The sequence below is a fragment of the Halichoerus grypus genome, chromosome 14, assembly GCF_964656455.1.
Source record: "Halichoerus grypus chromosome 14, mHalGry1.hap1.1, whole genome shotgun sequence".
Classification (NCBI taxonomy): Eukaryota; Metazoa; Chordata; class Mammalia; order Carnivora; family Phocidae; genus Halichoerus; species Halichoerus grypus.
Window position 1 is genome coordinate 16,484,796 of NC_135725.1, and position 21,369 is coordinate 16,506,164.

Sequence of the window (21,369 nt, forward strand, 5' to 3'; positions counted from 1 at the left end):
GCTGGATCCACAACAGACCCCAACCAACTGATGAGCTTGGCCTTCTCCTAATTTGAAAATATTTTAGCTCTGTATGGTCTAAAAATATAAGTACAGATCTAACTTTATAAACGCATGTGTTAACAGCAGTGGCAAAAAGGTGGTGAATGGGAATCTGCTTTTCCAAACTCCGTGTTAGTGCAGTCCCCACCTCACTCTGACACCTATTCTCATCCTACAGTTGCAGGGAATGCACTGCACAAGACAACCGGTTACAAATCCAGCTGTGCCACCTCCTTATCACACTGTCCTCAGGTCCCAGATGTTCAGGACATGCCACCCTAAAACATGCTGCTTTGGCGATTAAGTTATTTTGAGCTGTAGGCACTTGAAAAACAGCAAATGCAGTGAGAGGCTTTCTCTGAACTTTCTTTATCTGCCTAAAGACAGATCTTCCAAAAGGAGCTCAACTATCATAAATCCCCAGGAATTTCATCAATCAGAAAGGATTGACTCTTATCTCAAGAGAAGGGAGTAGAAGTCAACACCACACCCAGACAAACCTTGTCATAAACTATCATATCTCCCATCTATTCTTCTAAGAGCCCCTTCACCTCTTCTAAAAATCATTTACTCTCTTTTAAATTGCCTACATCCCCCCAACCCTTCCCCTATTAAGACAGTATATGAATTCCCAAATATCACCATTTTTTGGGTATTTACTTTTGTTTTTCTGTGATGTTGTCATGACCACAATATTAAAAATTAATAAATTTGCATAGCTTTTCTTCTGTCATTTTATTTCACAGACCCAGCCATCAAACCTAAAAGAGCAGAGGAAAAGTTTTTCTTCTCCCACGATTACAAATGAGGCATTTTTGGAATCCTCTGTATACTTTAACTCATGGATTTTGTTCAATATTCACCAACCCTAAACATAAGTGTTGACTACTGAATAGAACTGTATATAACCAGAATCCAGATCCTGTTAAGCAAAAAGGAGGTGGGGCAGGAGGGCATTGACTGATTGGTTCCTGAGCATTTCGAACATAACTATAAACCAGGAAAACTTCCCAAATCAAGCTCAGGTCATCTTAAAATTATTCTACTTCTTATCCCTTTTGCATAGTCAGCAGCTTTTTAAAAAAACATCTGCTGGGACACCTGGGTGGCTCAGTTGGTTAAGCATCTGCCTTCGGCTCAGGTCATGATCCCAGGGTCCTGATTTTGAGTCCCGCATCGGGCTCCCTGATCAGCAGAGAGCCTGCTTCTTCCTCTGTCCCCTGCTCCCCCTGGTTGTGCTTTCTCTCTCTCTGACAAATAAATTAATAAAATCTTTAAAAAATAAAAAAAAACATCTGCTAAGTTGGTAAAGCATTGAAAACATACACACTTGGAAAAATTCAGAATCACAGAACTCAGAATGAACTAAACAAAGTAAACTCAAAATCTACTTGTTATAATAACAAATGACACAATCTTTTGGAATTGACAAACCCTGTCCCCTCTTCAAAAATTAAGAATTTCATTTATTCATTCTACAAACATTTATTAAGTCCCTAATTTTTGCAAAGCACTGAGAAAAGAGCGACAAGGGAATTCAAATGTTCTCAAAGAGCTCTTCGTTCTGAATTCACTCAACCAATATATTGGATAGGCCTCCATGCTGCATGCTGGGAATACTATGGCAAGTAAGACAAGGTGTTTACCCTGATGGAACTTGGGATAAAAAGAAGGAAACAGATAATGAATTTATATTGTTAAGCTGCCTGTGCACCAATTAACTATTAAAAAGAACTCCAGGGGCACCTGGGTGGCTCAGATGGTTAAGCATCTGCCTTTGGCTCGGGTCATGATCCTGGGGTCCTGGGATCGAGCCCCATGTCTGGCTCCTGGCTCAGCGGGGAGCCTGCTTCTCCCTCTGCCTCTCCCCCTGCTCGTGCTCTCTATCTCTGTGTCTCGAATGAATAAATAAAAAAACTTAAAAAAAAAAAAAAAGAGCTCCAAAAAGGGTCCCGAGTATAGGAGCCTCAATACACAAATTAAGCAGGCTGTGCTGTCATTCATTTCTTTACAAGACTAGACATCTGACTGGTAGGACCATCTAAGCAAATTAATTTCTTCATGCCTGTTTGCTCATATATTAAAAATGGAGATAATAGCAATAATAATACCTCATAACACTGTTGAAAGGAATAGATAAATTAAAGGCTTAGAATTCTCCGTGGGACTTATTAAGGCTATAAAGCTTAGCCCTCATTATTGGTATATCAAAAAGAAAAAATTAGCTTTTGGTGGGTGGCCAGGGAACTTAACTTTGATGTATTTTGTTTTTTCATAGAAAAATACTTCCTGACCTCCAAATCCTCCTCCTGGGACCTCTCATACTAAAAATGAATGATTTCTCCAGGTCCACTTTCCCCACTAGACTCCAGTGCCCATAGGCCCTGTGCCAGTCACTTCTGTTGCCCCAGGGCCCAGCCCAATCATTACTGAATGAACAACAAAATGAACACACCTAGACTAGAACTTCAGGAATCCATGAATACAATTTTCCCTTCAAAGGTGTATTCAGGAATCCATAAATACAATTTTCCCTTCAAAGGTGTAAACAGGAAGCCTAAGCCATAACAAGAACATGGAAACTCTGCTCCTGGAACTCTTGGATCTTATCTTAAAACTACAGGAAAAGAAAAGCAGGCTGAATTTGCAAGAGTTTCAGACAATTCCCAATTTCGAATCTTACTTTTTTCCCCTCTACTCCATAATGGTAGCCTTTTCAAAAGTATACTCTGAAGCACATCTGGAAGAGGTTCCCATGTTCAGGACAACAGAGAACAATTAGAAACCAAATGTTTGTTGGTTTTAATTCAATAGCCCACATCTATTAAGGACAAATGCCCAATGGGCTGGCTTCTGCCACTTGGAGCAGCAAACTGTCATGGGTAGTGGTAGACAGTCGAGATTACACCATTTCAGCAGCCATCACAGCAGCCTACAAAGCTGGGTGTTTTTTTAAAATATATATGTATATGTATGTATATATACACACACATACACATACACCAACACAGCACACAAGTGAGGGGAGATGTTTGCTGATTGTCACTATTATTTGGAGGAGGGAAAGGCAGAGGACAAAGAAAGGAAACTGTTGGTCTCAGGCTCAGTGTGTGGCTCGCTCTAAAACATAATCAGATTTTACTTACAATCCCAGGCCTGAGGTGAGGGTGGCCAATAGCACAGAAATGTCCAAAAACAAATCCTCCAACAGAAGCTCTCCATGAATTAATCCTTCCCCTCTCTGAAAGTATTTCTACACTGCAGCTTTTCAGGTCTTCCAGAGAAGAGATTCTCTCTCAGGGGAATCTCTGAGAAGGCATAGTTTTAGAGGTATTCCTTAATTTAAAAAAAAAAAAAAAATCTACATGTGTGCATGAATTGTTTTTTTAACATCCAGAGGGCTGGGTGATTGGGGGTGAAGGGGCACACAGATTATAGGTCACTTGCTTTCTTTTTTAAAACTCTTCTGTACTTAAAAAAAAACAAAACAAAAACTAATGTCTAACAAATACTTTTCCAAGTGAAACGGACTACTTACTCCCCTTTTTTATGTTCCCCACACACTATCTTCTACATATCACAGCACGAACAATGCTTAATTATGCTTACTCAGGTGTTTTTCTCTTAAAATTAATCATAATCTATGTTAAGATAGAGTGTTGTCTTATTTATCTTGGAATCTACAATACGCAGGGAGGCACCAGAATGGACCAACCAGAGAAGTAATGTTTTCAGACTCCAGAAGGACATCTGATATTTCCTCTACATGGCCTCTCCATTGGAGCAAGGACTCCTTCAAACTTGAGTCACAGGTGGACGGACCTGTACACTGCACCATCTGTTTGCTCAGGGCAAAGCAAACCCATTCACTTGGAAGACTCAGCTCAGGGTCTTCTACGGGGTTCTGTCCACGTAATACAGGAATACTTCATCGGACTCGCTTGATCCAAGACTGACAGTCTCAGGCAAACCTAAAATAACCAAAACCCAAGGATCTGGCTCACCAACACTGCCACCAGTTGATCTCACTTCCAGTAAATAATCTTCCCAGCAGGCAGCATTTAGGCATACTTCATAAAAAATAATCTTACATGTTTTCTTCTTTTGAGGTAGAAAAAAGTGAGCGCTATTTTTGCTGGTAATGATTTTTTTTTTTTTTGGTAACACCAATAAAAATGGAATGTCAACTAAGCAACTCCAAATCTCCTAAAATGCCAGTTCTCCTGTTTAGGTGAGAACTTTTGCCAACGTTTTCATTCCCTGTCTTGTTGAGCAAAGGCATTTAGAGCTTCAGAATGAACGTCTACATTATATAAACTTGTAAGTACATGAGTAAAATATTTATGAATTCTCTACAGAGCCTAATGGGGAATTGGAAGAACTCAACAGTGACCGGCCAAGTAGAGCATATCATAAAGGTTCAAACTAAACCGATGTCTTACTCCAACCCTCCCCTTCCCAAACCGGTGAAAGTCCTCATTACGTCAGTACTAACACAATTAGGACATCCTTTCCTCTGCTGTCACACAGGCTTCAGCTTTATCTAATCCCCTGGGGAATAAAACATGCAAATAAAACGTTTATAATCTCAGATCATGTTAAATCATTTTGTTAAGAGGGGACAAGAAATAGGAGGTTCATTTATGAGTATTCTTTACAACTGTCCCTGAATAGTTACACACAGAATTTAACTGAATGCTGGGCCTATTTGTTACATAACTAATCTGTTAAGATTTTCAAATTAGATGCAATTAATGAAGGATAACTGGAAGAAAGGCAGGCAGGGACAAGGGGCCATGCCCTAAGAAGAAACCACCCTTAAAAGGATTTTACACCACCCTGGAAGGAGGCCTCTACTCTTTCCACGTGATAGGTAGATGACACAAACCTGATTGGGTGACAGGCTCATGGAGGGTTCATCAGATGAAAACAGCCCACAAACAAGCCCATAAAAGCCCCTAGACTTAGAAACTATGGTGGCAACCCTCTTGGATCCCTTCCCTCTCCGGGAGCTTTGTGCCTATCGCTCAATAAACTTTGCTTTCCTACCCACCACTCCGTCTGGTCTACCTCTTCATTCTTCAAAGGGGCATGACCAAGAACCATGGGAACAGAAGGAAAAGAAATCCTGTTACACAATCAGTCTTTTCCAATTTCCAAGTAGCAAAATATCCATGAATTTGTTACCCATGTACACAGATCGTCTTTATTTATGCTCTAAATATCCTATTAAATTATCCAAAACTTTACTAGGACTTCATCTGAGTGAACTAATAGTCTAAAAAGCCTTTTCTTGGGGTGAAGCTATACTCTTTTTACCACAGGTGTCATTATTAGTGAAGCTATCCTTAAATAATTGACTTTTAGGAAACCCACCATACTCTGGGACAATAACACCTTTATTTGGAATTACAGGTTAAAGGCAATTTTATTTTGATCATCCATAGTAAGGTTTCTATATGTGCAGCACAGCAGAAAGAACATTGCAACAGGATTTTACTTGGTCAAATTCAGTAGAGACACGTACCACACATTTAACTTGGACAAATCTAAATTTTTTGCTAAAGGAATAAGTGAGAGCTAGAAGAAGAAAGGTGAGAGGAAAGAAAAACGATTTAAGTGTGAACAACTTCAATGCCATTTTAAGTTCAGAAGTACATAATGCCCAAGAGCATCAGTTCTCAAACTTTTGGAGCTTAGGACCCCTTCATATCCATAGAAATTACCAAGACCTCCAAAAAGCTTTCCTTTATATGAGTATGTCTACCAATATTTATGTCTCAGAATTTAGAACTGGGACTTTTTAAGATATTTACTCATTAGTTCATTTTAAATAAATCATTTTAAATAAATCTATTTACCTATTTATGTTAACATACATACTTTTTATGAAAAAAAATTTAAGATTCATAATGTTTTTATTTTTACTTAATTTTTTAAAAAGATTTTATTTATTTATTTGGAAGAGAGCACACAAGCAGGGGGAGTGGGAGAGGGAGAAGCAGGCTCCCCACGGAGCAGGGAGCCCAATGTGGGGCTCGATCCCAGGACCCTGGGATCATGACCTGAGCCAAAGGCAGGTGCTTAACCAACTGAGCCACCCAGGCACCCTGAGATTCATAAAGTTTTAGAGAGAAGAAAGTTGTCTTATATTTTTTAAAATATCTTTAATGTCTGGCTTAAAACAGCTAGATTCTCATATCTGCTTCTATACTCAACCTGTTGCAATAAGTGGTTTGGCTTGAAGTATGAAGAAAATTGGCCTCACACTGACATGTAACCAGAAAAGGAAATAGTATTTTAATAGCCTTTTTAGATACTGTGAATTCATCATGTAACCTCAGGAAAACTCCACTGTACACTCTTAAGAGAATGAGTAGAAAAGGTAAATAATGTCTTAGCACCATTATAAAAATAATTTTGATTTTGGGGGCCCTTTGAAGGGATCTCAAAGACCCCCAGGAATCCATGAACCATGCATAGAAAACCACTGCCCAAAAGTGATTGCATGGAGTCACTTGAGTATGAGCGTGAGACAGGGTCTACTGATTCCTTATTGGTCTCAGATCCCACACACGTTTTAGTCTGTGCATCTCATTCCAATGAGTGCATGCTAGTTATTTCAACATCCCCTACTGAATCTGGTGCTCAACTGAAAAGAAGTTTCAACATAGAGAAAAAGCAATTAGAGATCAAATCTTCACATATGATGCTTTATGAGCAATATAGGGACTTTTGAAAGATAATTTTGACTGTATTCATTTCTAACCTTTTGGCTGACTTTAGTGCCTACCAAATTCTCCATCCCAAAGATGTCACTGCAGCATAAGTAGGGGATCAGCCCTTCAGAATCCATAGGTGGCATATATTTTATCTGTTTATCCATTCTTCCTTTAAAATATCAATATCTCTAAGAATAATAGCTTCATTCGTTCACTTATTCATTCATTCAAAAATACTTTGGTTGGCATATATTATTCTAATAAAAACAAAAAAACTGTGTCCCAAAGACCAACACCAAAAGGGAAAAACCTATGTTTATAAATAGATACCAAGTATGGGACAAAAGCATGATGTGGGACTCCTTGAAAGCAGAAATCCCTCTGCCTGCCGATATTTGGGAAGGCTTCAAGGAGGACATGAGACTTAGGAAAGTCCTTGAAAGGTGACAAAGGTTTTGGGAGGTGGTGATAGAATGCCATGGTGGTTAGAAATGCAGAGATTCCAGCCTGGAAGAGAATTCAGAGAACACTTACGGTAAAAGCCATGAGGTCACTGGGGAGTAGAGAACAGAGAAGATGAAAGAGCCAAGAACTTCTGAAAATAACTAAACATAGGGTGCAGAAGAGTTCAGGGAATAATGAACAAAGAGTTACTAAACAGGATGGTGACATGAACCTGAAGTAGAGAACGGAGAAAGTTTCCCCTCTTCAATTAAAAAAAAAAAAAGTGCATTATTATGAAAGTAGGATGTTTCAAAGATAAGCTAAGAAGTTTAATACTGACAAGAAAGTAAGGAGAGGGGCACCTGAGTGGCTCAGTGGGGTGTCTGCCTTCGGCTCAGGTCATGGTCTCAGGGTCCTGGGATCAGGCCCCACATCGGGCTCCCCGCTCAGCGGGGAGTCTGCTTGTCCCTCTTCCCCTGCTTGTTCTCTTTCTCTCTCTCTCTCTCTCTCTGTGTCAAATAAAATCTTTTAAAAAAAATTAAAAGGAAAAGAAAGTAAGGAGAATGGCGATTTTGGCCACGATCACTGAGCAGACTGAGAGAGATTTAGGAAACAGGTTGCAGGGGCGCCTGGGTGGCTCAGTTGGTTAAGCATCCGACTCTTGATCTCTTGATCTCAACTCAGGTCTTAATCTCAGGGTTGTGAGTTCAAGCCCCATGTTGGGCTCCATGCTAGGTGTGGAGCCTACTTTAAAAAATAAATAAATAAATAATAAAATAAAGTCTATTTAATAAAAAGGAAATAGGTTGCAAAACAGGAGGCAGCTAGTGTAATATACCCTTGGGAAAACAATATTAAGAACAACAGCCACTAAATCAACCATATAAAGCAAAAGCCATCATCAATGTAAGCCTTTCGTATCTGCCAAAGGCTGTGCTAAGTGCTTTATGTGCTTTAGCTACAATAATATTCACAACTGTGTGATGGGTACAATTATTACTACCTCTTAATGGAGGAGGAGCAGGTTCCACCAAACACCAATTCTAGAGCTCTTTTGCAATATGTTTAAGAGGCCAAAATTGAAAGAACACGTATTTTATGTTGAGAAAGCCTAGACCTTGTTTTTGGATAAAAGAGAAGTCAATAAAAACAGAGAGAGAAGATGCAAGAGAGAATGAAAATGACTTTAGAGACTTAGAGGGGGTGGGGCAGGGGATTGGTGAAGAAATCGTATGAACAGCCATGGAGGAAGGCTCAACCTTGAAGAAAATGCTTCCTCTTCTGATAAAGCCAAGGAGAGGATGACAAACGTTTCCTTCTTTTTAATTTTGCCCAAGACCCTATTACCTATGTGCTACGGAAGTCAGCCCATTTCGCTCTGAAGGCTGCAAATCTCAGCATTCTCCTTTGCCCCTTATCAAGGGAGAAAAAGGAAGGTAGGAGATACACCTGTGCAATCATACGTCCCCTTTTTATTACTCGCACTTCACAGTATAACAGCACAATACACTGTGCATTCTACGGATCACAAAGCATAGGAGATACTCTCTCAATAGGGGATCCACGGAACTTAAGATAGATGGGGAACACCAGTAGTATCCCACTGGATATACTCTGGAGCAAAGTGCCACACGATATTCCAAGGATGTCCCCAATACACTAACCTAAAAATGAGTGCCTCAGAATATATGGGTCTGCAGACATCTACACTAAGCAAATAGGAATTCAGGGTAAAGGATAAGAGTAAAGACCTATTGGGGCGCCTGGGTGGCTCAGTCGTTAAGCGTCTGCCTTCGGCTCAGGTCATGATCCCAGGGTCCTGGGATCGAGCCCCGCATCGGGCTCCCTGCTCTGCGGGAGGCCTGCTTCTCCCTCTCCCACTCCCCCTGCTTGTGTTCCCTCTCTCGCTGTCTCTCTGTCAAATAAATAAATAAAAATCTTTAAAAAAAAAAAAAAAGAGTAAAGACCTATTGATTCGATTTCTTAAATAGCTCTTGCATCAGTCCACCTCTCTCCATCTATATTGCCACGATCCTAAGGTCACCACGAATTCTTGGCTAGATGGCTTCCCATCCGGTCTTTCTGCCTCCAGATTTCCCTTCTCTGATCCATTCTCTGCAGTAAAGCCTATAGTCTTCTTAAGTGAAAAAGTAAAACCTAAAACCTTTCAGTGGTTCCCCCAATGTCATCAGGATAGTTTAAAAGTCCTTCACCAGGTTTATAGCCCACTGCCTATGACATCTGAGCTGCTCCCTCTCTCACCTGTCTCTGGCTTCTCCCTACTTCAATCTCTACATTCTAAATATACTCAACAACTGTGAATCCTCTGAATTCGCCTCCTACTCCTTCCATGCTGTTCTCTGCTGAGGATATTCTCCACTCCCCTCCTTTTTCCACCAAGACAGACATCATAAAAACCTTCATAGAAACTCTCCGAATCTCTGAATCAGTCTCTCCTTCCATGTGCCCCTGAGCCTTCTGTGCTTACCCCCACGCACTGCACAATCATGACCTATTTAGACTGACTACACTCTAAGCCCTGGAACATAGGGAACTGTCTTGTTTCTTGTAGTATCCCCAATATCTACCTGAGTTCTGGGTACACATTCAAGCACTTTACTAGAGTTTCTTAAGTATATCCTAGAGGACAAAGGCATTACATGGGATGAAAAGAAAATGTTTTGGGGCTATATAAACACATGCAAATAGTGTGACTCTCCAGAAGAGATAAATTCATTATTAGCCATTGTTCCCCTAAATATATTTGACCAAGGATCACCTCTGAGGGTAAACACACTTGTTTGCACAGGGTGCAATTTTGGAAGATTCTTTTCCAAGAGATTTCTGCCAGCTCTCAGTTCAGAATGTTCCCTCCCCTAAATCTTATATCTTAATGTAAGATTTTTATCTTCATCTTTAAGCTTTTCAGCTGACTTTAAAAAAAAAAAAAAAACATCTTTGAGATGTTTAATTTAAAAGATAGGAATCTTTAAGATTTCTATCTTAATTTAAGCTACAAGATTTAAGGTGGTGTACCAATCGGTTTTGTTTTTGTTTTCTTCAGAAGAAAAGAATTCTCATCCAGAATAAGTAATTCCACTAATATTCCAGAAGGAAAACAATGTTTTAATAAAATGAGTGTGGTCCAGGAAGTTGAGAATCACAAGTCTGTCAGTGGGATACCGAGAACTCTGTGAGTAACAGGGGTTGGCAGATGAGAAATAGCCTTTGCTAGGATAAAGTTTCCCAACTTCTCTTTCTGGCTGTTACACTTGATTTTCAAAGTTCCAATGATGTTTAGAAACCAACTGTTCTTTCAGTGCAATTCAGGAAGGAAAGGGGAAGATAATAACTACCACGGAATGCCTTTCTCATTCTTTGTCATTGAGGAGCAAAACTACGGAGCAGCTTTCCCTTTTCACGGAGTTTTAGTCATTAAGATGTTTCTTCTGTATATCTTCTGCCATTGTAAAGTGGGAAGAAATATATTATATCCATAAGGAAAAGACCTTGAAATGACCCAAAAGGTAATTATAAAAGAGGGATTAAACAAAAGAAAAGCAGCTTTTCTGTTTTAAGAATGTGTCACTCAAATGCTCAAGGTATTTCGTGACTCTATTACATAAAGAGGAACCGTCTACCTTAGCCACCTCATGTCTCAAACTGACCAAGACTCTCTCCTTGACTGAACTTGGCTCACGCTCTTTCTGACTTGAGTCCTTTTTCTGACTAGGCCCCAAACTCGGGCTCTGTGGTTGGCCCTGCTAATGCAGTTTTAGCAAGAATCTGCTGGGTCAGTTAGTGAAAATCCCCAACCCCTGGTATCTGATCACCCTGGCCTGCCTTCAGCAAGAATCCTGTGGAGTTGGTCTAGCAAGAATCCTTCTGGCTTTGATCTTTTCTCTTGTGGTTTTCCAACCACTGACCCCCACCCTGCTCCTTCGCTATCAATCTCCACTTGTTGTACTCCGAATTGAGTCCCATCTCTCTGCCCTACTGCAAAACCCCCATTGCAGCAGACCCTCTTGAATAAAGTCTTCCTTACCGTGTTTAACAAATGTCATGAAAAATTTTTAATAAAACCCAAGCGCCACACACACACACACACACACACACACACACACACACCATCTGTAGGTCAGAGAACAAAACTCACAAACATTGGAATCCCAGTAACTCTGAGACTCTGGTAGACTGAACCTTACAGAGCTTTTCCCTTCAGCTAAACTGGAAGATAGACTCTGACATCAGGAAGACTCCATAGAGTGGACCTCAGAGGGCTTACTGATCACACTCCATATTTGCTGAACCCAAATACCAGCCAGCAAGATGGAATTTCTGTCTGAAAAGTCTCCACTCTAAGAGTTGCTTCTCAAGAATGTGGTTTCCCTCTTAAGGGCAGTGGCTGTAAGCTTAAGAGACCAAAATATGAGCCTGAATGGTTTGCCTCTGTATTACATTCAAGAGCAAAGATCCAATCTATAAAGTCTTAGGCCGATTCACCATTCCCTCGTAGTTTGCTGGCCTAAAGACTCTAACAAATTTTAGAAAGTTTAAATTTTAAGATTCTGGACCCTCTTCTCTGTTTTACTCCAACAATGCCTACTTGCTTGACCTTCCTGTCACAGAGCAAAACTGTCTGCCTAGAATCCTGAGTTCCTCTAGGCCAGGTAAGGACAAAGATTATGGGGGAAGCAGTCGGCAGGGGCTTTGTTTTGTTTTTTTAAATCACTTTAAAGCAGACACTAACAGTAGTGACAAAGTTTGGAGAGGTTTAACTAATCTAGGCCAAGGATCTATAGAGTACCCTATGGGCTTAAATTCTTCTAGGAGTAAAATTCTCTTTCCTAAGATTATAAGATTTAATTTAAAAAAACTTCTTGACTCTTTTAAAGATCAGTGGAGGACATCTATTTTCTCCAGAAAGAAGGAAGATACTTCCATATTCAAAGACCAACCTGCTCCACTATAAGATAAGATGCCTAGTTCATTCTGTAAGATAGTATTAATAGCAGCTATCTTAGTCAGTTTGGGCTACTATAAACAGAAGACCATACACTGGTGGTTTATGCAACAGACGTTTATTTCTCACAGTTCTGGAGAACAGAAGTCCAAGATCAGGGTGCCCAGATGGTCAAGTTCTGGTGAGAGCCATCTTCCTGGTTTACAATGGTTACCTTCTCCCTGTATTTTCACATGGCAGACAGAGATCATCTCTCCTGTGTGTCTTCTTATAAGGGCATCCATCAAGACCTAATTACCTCCCAAAGGCTCCACCTCCAAACGCCATCACATAGGAGATCAGGACTTCAACATATACATTTTGGAAGACACAAACATTCAGTCCACGACAGCAGGACTTTCTGTCCTTTATTCAGCACTTTCTGTGTACCCACCTGCACAATACGAAGTACTTATGTTAACTGCCCAAGATGTGGGAAGTAGGTCAGTTATTACCTCCATTTTACAAATGAAAACATGGAGTCAGAGAAGTTGAACAACTGCCCCAAAACACAACGGCTCATACAAGTGACACTAGGATTCAGACATGGCAGTCTGACTCCAGTTGGCGCCCTTAACAACTTCAGTTCACTATCACTGACCTCCAGAGCTTGCACCTATAGCAACCCCCGAAGCTGTATGGTGTTTTATGGTTTACAAATCACTTTCCTGAACATTGGACCCTCACATGAATCCCACGTGGTCCCTAGTAGATAATATGAGTAAGATCAAGCAAATGAAATGCCCAGAAAAATCCCTGCTACATAGCATGTTTTCTGTGAGTATCCTCAGACCCATAGAGAAATGTCAAGAGGGTCATGAAGCCCTGTAAACTGTGTACAGCAGTCCCCCTTTGTCCATGGTTTCAGTTACCTGCAGTCAACTGCAGTCTAACAAATCATCAGAAGATCAGTAGTAGCCTAAAGCCATGTCACAATGCCGATATCATTCATCTCACTTCATCTGACATCATCACAAGAAGGGTGAGTACAGTAAGCTAAGATAGTTTGAAAGAGAGACCATATTCATGTAACTTTGATAACAGTATATTCTTGTAACTGTTTATTATTAGCTACAGATCGTCATCTCTTACTCTGCCTAATTTATAAATTAAACTTTATCATAGGTATGTACACATAGGAAAAAACAGTATGTATTGAGTTTGATACTATCCACAGTTTCAGGTATTCATTGGGGGTCTTAGAACATACTCCTTTCATTAGATGAATTAAAATAAAAATAAATAAATGGACATATCCCCCTTTGTGTGGATGTGAAATGTGCATTTCTCAGGAGAAAAATCTCAAGAGCTGGGTCAAAAATAAGTGCCACACAAAGGATCTGAACAAACAGTTCTCCAAAGAAGATATACAAATGGCCAATCAACACATGAAGATCCTCGACATCATTAGTCCTTAGGGAAATGCAAATCTAAACCACAAGGAGATACCTCTTCACACCCACTATAGGATGACTATAATCAAAAAGTAAAATAATTTAAGAGAAGGGGAGAAATTGAAACTATCATATACACTGTTCATGAGAATCTAAAATGACACAATCTCTCTGGAAAACAGTCTGGCAGTTCCTCAAAAGGCTAAACATAGAATTAGTAAGTCCACTTCTAGGTACCTACCTAAGAGAAATGAAAATGTTATGTCCATACAAAACCCTATATACAAATGTCCACAGCAACATTTATTCATAATGGTCAAAGATCAAAAACAACCCAAATATCCATCAACTGATGGACAAATAAAATGTGATATGGAATATTATGCAGCAATACAAAAAACATGAAGTACTGATAACATGCTACATGGATGAACTTTGAAAACCTTATGATAAATGAAAGAAACCAGAGAAAAAGGAATACATATTGTAGGTGTGCATCTACATACAATGCCCAGAACAGACAGACCTGTAGCGGCAGAAAGTAGATCAGTGGTTGCCTAGGGCTGGTGGGGATAGAGGGACTAGGAGTTGACAGCTAAGAGGTGTGGGGTTTCTTTTAGATATGATAAATATGGGGCGCCTGGGTGGCTTAGTCGTTAAGCGTCTGCCTTCGGCTCAGGTCATGATCCCAGCGTCCTGGGATCGAGTCCCACATCGGGCTCCCTGCTCAGCGGGAAGCCTGCTTCTCCCTCACCCATTCCCCCCTGCTTGTGTTCCTGCTCTCGCTATCTCTGTCTCTGTCAAATAAATAAATAAAATCTTTAAGGAAAAAAAAAAAGATATGATAAATGTTATAAAATGGACTATGGTGATAGATGTACAATTCTGTGAATATACTAAAAGCCATTAAATTGTATACTTTAGGTGAATTAGGGGTGCCTGGCTGGCTCAGTTGGTAGAGCATGTGACTCCTGATCTCAAGGTCGTGAATTCAAGCCCCACACTGGGTGTGAAGACTATGTAAAAACAAATAAATAGGTGAATTATGTGATATGTGAATTATATCTCAATTTTTAAGTGGGGAGCAGCACAGGCAAAGAAAAAGACCCATCACAGAAAACCACAATAGTCCCCCTCTAATCCATGGGGGATACATTCCAAGACTCCCAGTGGATGCTGCAAAGAGCAGACAGTATTGAATACTATGTATATTTTTTTCCTGGATACATATACCTATGATAAAGTTTAAAAATTAGGCACAATAACTAATAATAGACAATTACAACAAGGTATGTAAATGTGGTCTCTCTCCCTCAGAACCTTGTTGTATTATACTCATCCTTATGACCATGATGATGATGTGGGATGCTAAAAATGCCTGTGATGAGATGAAGTGAGCTGACTGACGAAGGCATTGTAATGTAGTGTGAGACTACTTGGCCTCATGATGATTTGTTGGAAGGAGGATCATCTGCTTCCAGACTGTGGTTGACTAAAACCACAGAAAACAGAACCACAGACAAGAAGGGACTATTATATTTAAATAAGTAACAGCCCACAGGCATAAAGCAGACCACAAATGTGTTTCATTCAACCAATAAAGTTTTTTCAAAAATCTTCTGAAGCAACTACTGAGATGTAAAAACCAAGAGGTTTCACATTCAAGAAAGAATCTGGGGGTGGTGGGGGACACAGAATCTGACAATACTAGGCTTGCATTTCAACTTGGCAACAGTCAGTTGGGGCCATCTGCGGGCCGCCATGTTTAGTCAAGATTTAGACTGACCAGTAAACCTAGGTCCCCCCAGCAGGCCTGGTTTTTGAGTTTGAGTGTTTGAGCTCCTGGATCTATTGCTTTCATTGGATTTTCAAAGGAATTTCTGCCTCAAAACACATTCACAGCTCTTAGGAGGAGGTGGCCATTGAATGGTGGCTATGTGCTTCATAGTTAAGGAAACTGAGGTAGCTTGCCTAAGGCAGAAGGGCATGCAGCCAGCAGTAAAACCACCTTTCCAACTATTCCTTTTATTATTCTTCTCACCTTCCTGCTGATACTTCTAGAGACTTAATTACCACATTCTGCCCCTTTTTTGATTATAACTAAGGAAAATCAGTGATAAACAGCATGCCAGACATTCCAAAATGGTGTGTTATTATCAGGCTCTATAATCTAATCCAAGGAAAGTTTTGCCTAGCCCTAAGTGTCTTCAGTTGGTATGGGCAATTTGAGGGGGCCCACCTGGCCCATATCCCAACACATTCCAATACTAGGAAAGATAAGATGAATGTTAATCTTGCACACATGGCAGGGGAATAAAACACCAAGAAAGGGTATTTTCTCCAAGGTCACCCACACACCTATTACAGAAAGCAGAAGTTTCTGACAGACAGGGATGTTTCCATCCCTGGACCAGGTGGTTTGCTCATGTCAAAAATGACCATTATAAGAAGCTCTGAATCTGCAATCAGCAAAGTGAGCAGAGAACTTTGGTTGCTCATAGTCATTCATCCCACTGGGCTTTGAGTTTGCCAGGAAGAAAACTATCTCTTTTTTTGGGGGGGGGTGGGGGGGCGGGGGGGCAGGGAGAGAATCCCCAGCAGGTTCTATGCCCAGTGCAGGCTTTGATCTCACAACCCAGAGATCATGACCTGAGCCGAAACCAAGAGTCAGATGCTTAATGGACTGAGACACCCAGGTGTCCCTGGAAGAAAATTCTGTATAATGGCCATATATAGAATAGAGCACAACCAAAATCACCAGGCTGATCTCTCCAGTCAACACGCACAGCACCATTGCAACCCTGGGATACCTGACGGTTACCCAGTCCTGGAGCGTTTCAAGAACTGGAGCAGCATACAGCACAGGGTCACTCCACAGAGGGCTGTAAAGCAAACGCCAACAGGGAAAATGCAGGGAAACCGGCACTGGGAAAGGCACCTGTCTGGGCTACCAAGTAAAGCTCTTCGTTTCCAATCGAAATGGATCAGGAGGCTCTCAAGAGGCACATGCTTACGAACTCAGAAAAAGAATGTAACCCCTAAGCCAAACAAAACTACCACTTCTCGGTGCTCCCAATTGCATAACTGGTCACGGCACTCTGAAATAGTCTCAGAGTTTATCTGTACTATAAATAACTGAGGACCTCTTCCCCAGAGATATGGAAATACCATGGAAGAAAGAGAAAGCAGCATTAGTCCACCCCGACAAGGCGACCTGCCAAACGTTCTGGTGTTAAGGGCATCAAAAGAAAAGTTCCCAGGGCAATCCATTGCTACACCCTCCGCATACCCTGGAAACCACGGATTCCAGGCAGTAGCTGAACCCAGCTGCAAGCAGATTCAATCACCCTCATCAAGTTATAGGATGAATCCCATTATGGAGTTTGTGTGAAAATTTCTGGTTTTTTGTTTATTTATTTAATTGTGGTAAAATACACATAATATAGAATTTACCATCTTAACTATTTTTTAAAAGATTTTATTTATTTATTTGACATAGAGAGAGAGAGCACAAGCAAGGAGAGTGGCAGGCAGAGGGAGAAGCAGGCTCTCCGCTGAGCAGGGAGCCCAATGCAGGGCTCGATCCCGGCACTCCGGGATCATGACCTGAGCCGAAGGCAGATACTTAACCAACTGAGCCACCCAGGGGCCCCCATCTTAACTATTTTTAAGTGTGCAGGTTAGTATTGTTAAGTATACTCACATACTTGTGCAACCAATCTCCAAAACTTTTCATCCTGCAAAACTGAAACTTTACACCTATTAAATAACTCCTCATTTCCCTCTGCCCCAGCCTCTGATGACATTCATTCTACTTTTTCTTTCTATGAACTGGACTACTTTATATACCTCCTATAAGTGAAATCATACAATATTTGTCTTTTGGTGACTGCATATTTTACTTAGCATAACATCTTCAAGGTTCATCCACGCTGTACCATGTTTCAGAATTTCTTTCCTCTTTAAGGCTAAATATTCCATTGTGTGTGAGAGAGAGAGAGTGTGTGTATGCATTCAGAAAATCTATTTCTGGGGGCGCCTGGGTGGCTCAGTCGTTGGGCGTCTGCCTTCAGCTCAGGTCATGGTCCCAGGGTCCTGGGATCGAGCCCCGCATCGAGCTCCCTGCTCCACGGGAAGCCTGCTTCTCCCTCTCCCACTCCCCCTGCTTGTGTTCCCTCTCTCGCTGTGTCTCTGTCAAATGAATAAAATCTTAAAAAAAAAAAAAAAGAAAAGAAAATCTATTTCTGTATTTCAGGGGTGTGATGTTGTTGCTCTGGTGACAGACAAGTTATGCAGTTCAATTTGTAATGGTCATGATTTTATACTGAGAAAGAAGGAGAAACAGAGAGAGCCTGGATTGTGTGATGTTTGTATTCAAGGAGAAGAAAAACAAGCTAACCAAAGCAGCAGTGGGGCTCAATTTCAGCATCGAGAAGCATCACCCCATTCCTCTCCAGCTCAAAAATAAGTTTTGTCCACTATATATTCCCAAGTTCTGGAACAGGTCTGAGCACAGAGTTGGCACTCATAAATTCATAAATATCTGCTGACTGAATGAATCCAAAGAGTGATTGAACGCTCCAAGTCCAGCAGTTTGAATACCTCTGGATTGGAGAGAGATGAGGGATAGAAAGGGAACTTTCTGTTTGAATTTCTATTAAAAGTATTTGAATTTCTATTAAAAGTGTTTGAATTTCTATTAAAAGTGTTTGAGGGGCGCCTGGGTGGCTCAGTCGTTAAGCGTCTGCCTTCGGCTCAGGTCATGATCCTGAGATCATGTGTCCTGGGATCGAGCCCCGCATCGGGCTCCCCGCTCAGCGGAAAGCCTGCTTCTCCCTCTCCCACTCCCCACTGCTTGTGTTCCCTTTCTTGCTGTGTCTCTCTCTGTCAAATAAATAAATAAAATCTTTAAAAAAAAAGTGTTTGAATCTAATTGAACATAATAAAAAAATTAAATGATTTACCACAAGAAATTATTTTTGCATTGTTAGTGGAATTTTTTTAAGGGAAAAAAGTCTGAGAAGATAATCTGTCATAACATCAATTCAATGTACCTCATGCATACCCTTTCTCAGAGAGCTACTGGAAAAAGTGCTCCACTAAAATGATGGAAAAAAATCACAAAGACATGGGATATAAGAAACAGGAACCAGCATAGCAGAGGAAAAGGGAATCCCCGTGACGATGCTGAAGACAGAGCCCAAAGTAACAGCTGTGCATCCAACATCAAGACTGGAAAGGTCTGGAGAGGCAAAGCAGGTCAGAAAGCTGTACTCAAGATAAAATTGGTTAAAATAGGTATTACACAGGATCATCTTGAGAGAAGATTTAGGCAACTGGCAAAGAACTTGTTAATTAAATTCGTGAAAAATCCATAGAAAATTCTGGAAACACACACAGAAAGACAACTCTGGGGGAACACAAAAGTTAGAAAGGGGGAGTAACCATATACTACATAACTCAGCTTTTAATAGTGTGTGAGTGTGTGTGTGTGTGTGTGTGTGTGTGTGTGTAGGAAGGCATAGTACTGTTGAGCGGACTAAATATTAACCTAACTAAAAACTATGGATAGCTATATTCTGTAGATGTTAGGAACAGGAAGGACCATGTGAATGGTAGATGCAGGAATGCAAAAGAAATCTAAATCCTTATACTCCATCTGGAAAGTCATTTCCAGTGACTACACATGAAAAATCATGAAGGAGCCACATAAGTATTATTTAGAGGCATGAATAAGTATCAACAAGCTAAAAGAGATGAACATGATTGCTCTTTCAGAAAAGCAGGAAATGATGGAGGGTTCTGCTGTTTTAAGCAGCAAACCTTATGGAATTATTTGACTCTGAACTATGTGTATATACAACTTCAATAAAACTAAGAAATCAAAAAGAAAAAAAAAAGCACAACTGAGACCCACTTTGGAATATCTTACCTAACAATGATTTTTTTTTTTAAATAGGAAATAGTCGCCATGTAGATTTCTGATGGGACACGAAGAAATAACTGAGTTATAGGGAGGATGGACATTTGGGAGTTCCAACACTGGACGAGTCTACCTACAGAAGCGTAATAAAGTCACTCTAAGACTGTTTGGCTCTTCACCCTATCCTGAACGCCCATGATCAAAAAAATTCAGTGAGAAAGAAAAAGCAGCAAGATATATTTCAGGTCCAATATTTACCAAGCCCTTGATAGTTCTGGAATAGATGTCCTGCCAAAAACATGAGCCATGATAGAAAATTGTAAATAGTCAAAATAAGACCCAACTTTGTGGCAAATCACCAGTGTGCTATATGGGTCTTTTCCTTCTCCTCCAGGGTACAATCAATTTAAAGTGCTATTCACACCCTTGTCCATCAAGGCAAACTTAACACTAGAGTACTAGTCCCTAATTATGGCCCCAAAAAGGAGGCTCATGCTGAGCCCCATCTCGAATGATTTATAATCCCTGGAAGATAGGGGCTGGTGGGGGAAGGGAGATAAGAAACGTCCAGACTCTTACAGCCAAACCCAGGTGTCAGTCTAACCAGAATATTTAATGCTTTACCAGTTCTGGTAGAATCCAAAGCAGATGAAAAATTCACATCAAAATTTGTACACCAGGGGAAAGAAACTGAAGAACTCCGCCCCCACTTTGGCAATTAGGTGTGACCCACCTTCTCCCTAGGAACAAATTATCAAAATGCTATGTGCGGATACAACACTCTCATTCTTAGTGGTTTAAAGCACTGCCCTGGGTCCAAATCTCTATTTTCCTCCTTCAGCTTCATTTTCCTCACCTGTAAACCAGTGTGGTGGGCTGAAGGGAGGGGTGATGATAGACTTCATTGGGTTATTGCCAAGATGAGGTGATAACAATCACAAACTTTTGCACCCCGCTAAGTATGTTAGGCATTATTTTCTAAGTGCCCGGCATATACAGCATCTGATTTAATCTTCAAATTATAAGTATTATTATCCCACTTCCAGATGAAGAAGAAGCACACAGATTAAGTAACTTAAAGATCATAGTTAGTGGTGGAGCGGGTATGCTAATTCAGGTGATCTGGCTCCAAAGACAGTGCTCTTAACATCCAGTCTGTACCGAAACACATGAAATACAATGCGCACAATAAATGTTACGTATTCACACACACAGCGTATGCCAGTCCAGACAAAGTAGGTAAGTGATAGCCAGTTTGACGTTTGGTTGCCTTATGAGACCAAGGCATGACCAGGGTCTCCACTCCTCTCCCTAAGCCCCCAAGCTCACTTTTTTCCCAAGCGTCCCCAGCGGCTGGGGGCACCCTCCCTCTCCAAGCCCCCAGAACTTTCTGTCGCGCTCCGGACCACGAGTGGAGAGGAGCCGGTCCGCAGGTCCCGAAGCTGCGAGTCCCCGCGGCGCGAGGTAAGGGATGGGCGCCCGGGGGGCGGCGGGGAGTTTACCTTGACCTGCACTCTCATCGCTCCGGGACTCCCGCGCCGGGCACACACGACCGCCTGGGCACTTCTCCCGCGGCCTCCGGGAACCGCGGCACCCGGCTCGTCCGAGTCCCCGCCGGCCAGACGTGCCCCTGGACGCTCCGAGCGGAGCCTTCTCTCCTCCCTGCCCCCGGCTCACGCCACGTCCGGTCTCCTCTGCCGCGGGCCCCGAGCGGAACCCGGGAGCTACCTCCTCTGCAGGGACGTGTCCCCACCGCCCTGAGCTGAACCCCGCGCCCCGTTAGGTTTCCGCTCTGACCCCACCTCCGCGCTGGCCCCATTCCAGCTCCTGGAACGGGGACTG

At 41.4% G+C, this 21,369-nt stretch overlaps 1 protein-coding gene and 1 non-coding gene across 2 annotated transcripts in view; one reads left to right on the forward strand and one right to left on the reverse strand.

Annotated features, from left to right (window-relative positions):
- TRPM6 (transient receptor potential cation channel subfamily M member 6) overlaps positions 1-21,136 on the reverse strand; it is a 140,035-nt gene extending 118,899 nt beyond the window's left edge. The window contains exon 1 of the mRNA XM_078062325.1: positions 21,030-21,136. Within this exon, the coding sequence (XP_077918451.1) occupies positions 21,030-21,047 (18 nt within the window). The 5' untranslated portion in view covers positions 21,048-21,136. The remainder of the gene's footprint in view (positions 1-21,029) is intronic.
- TRNAR-CCU (transfer RNA arginine (anticodon CCU)) lies at positions 14,542-14,614 on the forward strand. The gene has a single exon. It is a non-coding gene; the product is annotated as a tRNA-Arg (tRNA).
- Positions 21,137-21,369: the final 233 nt, after the last annotated feature.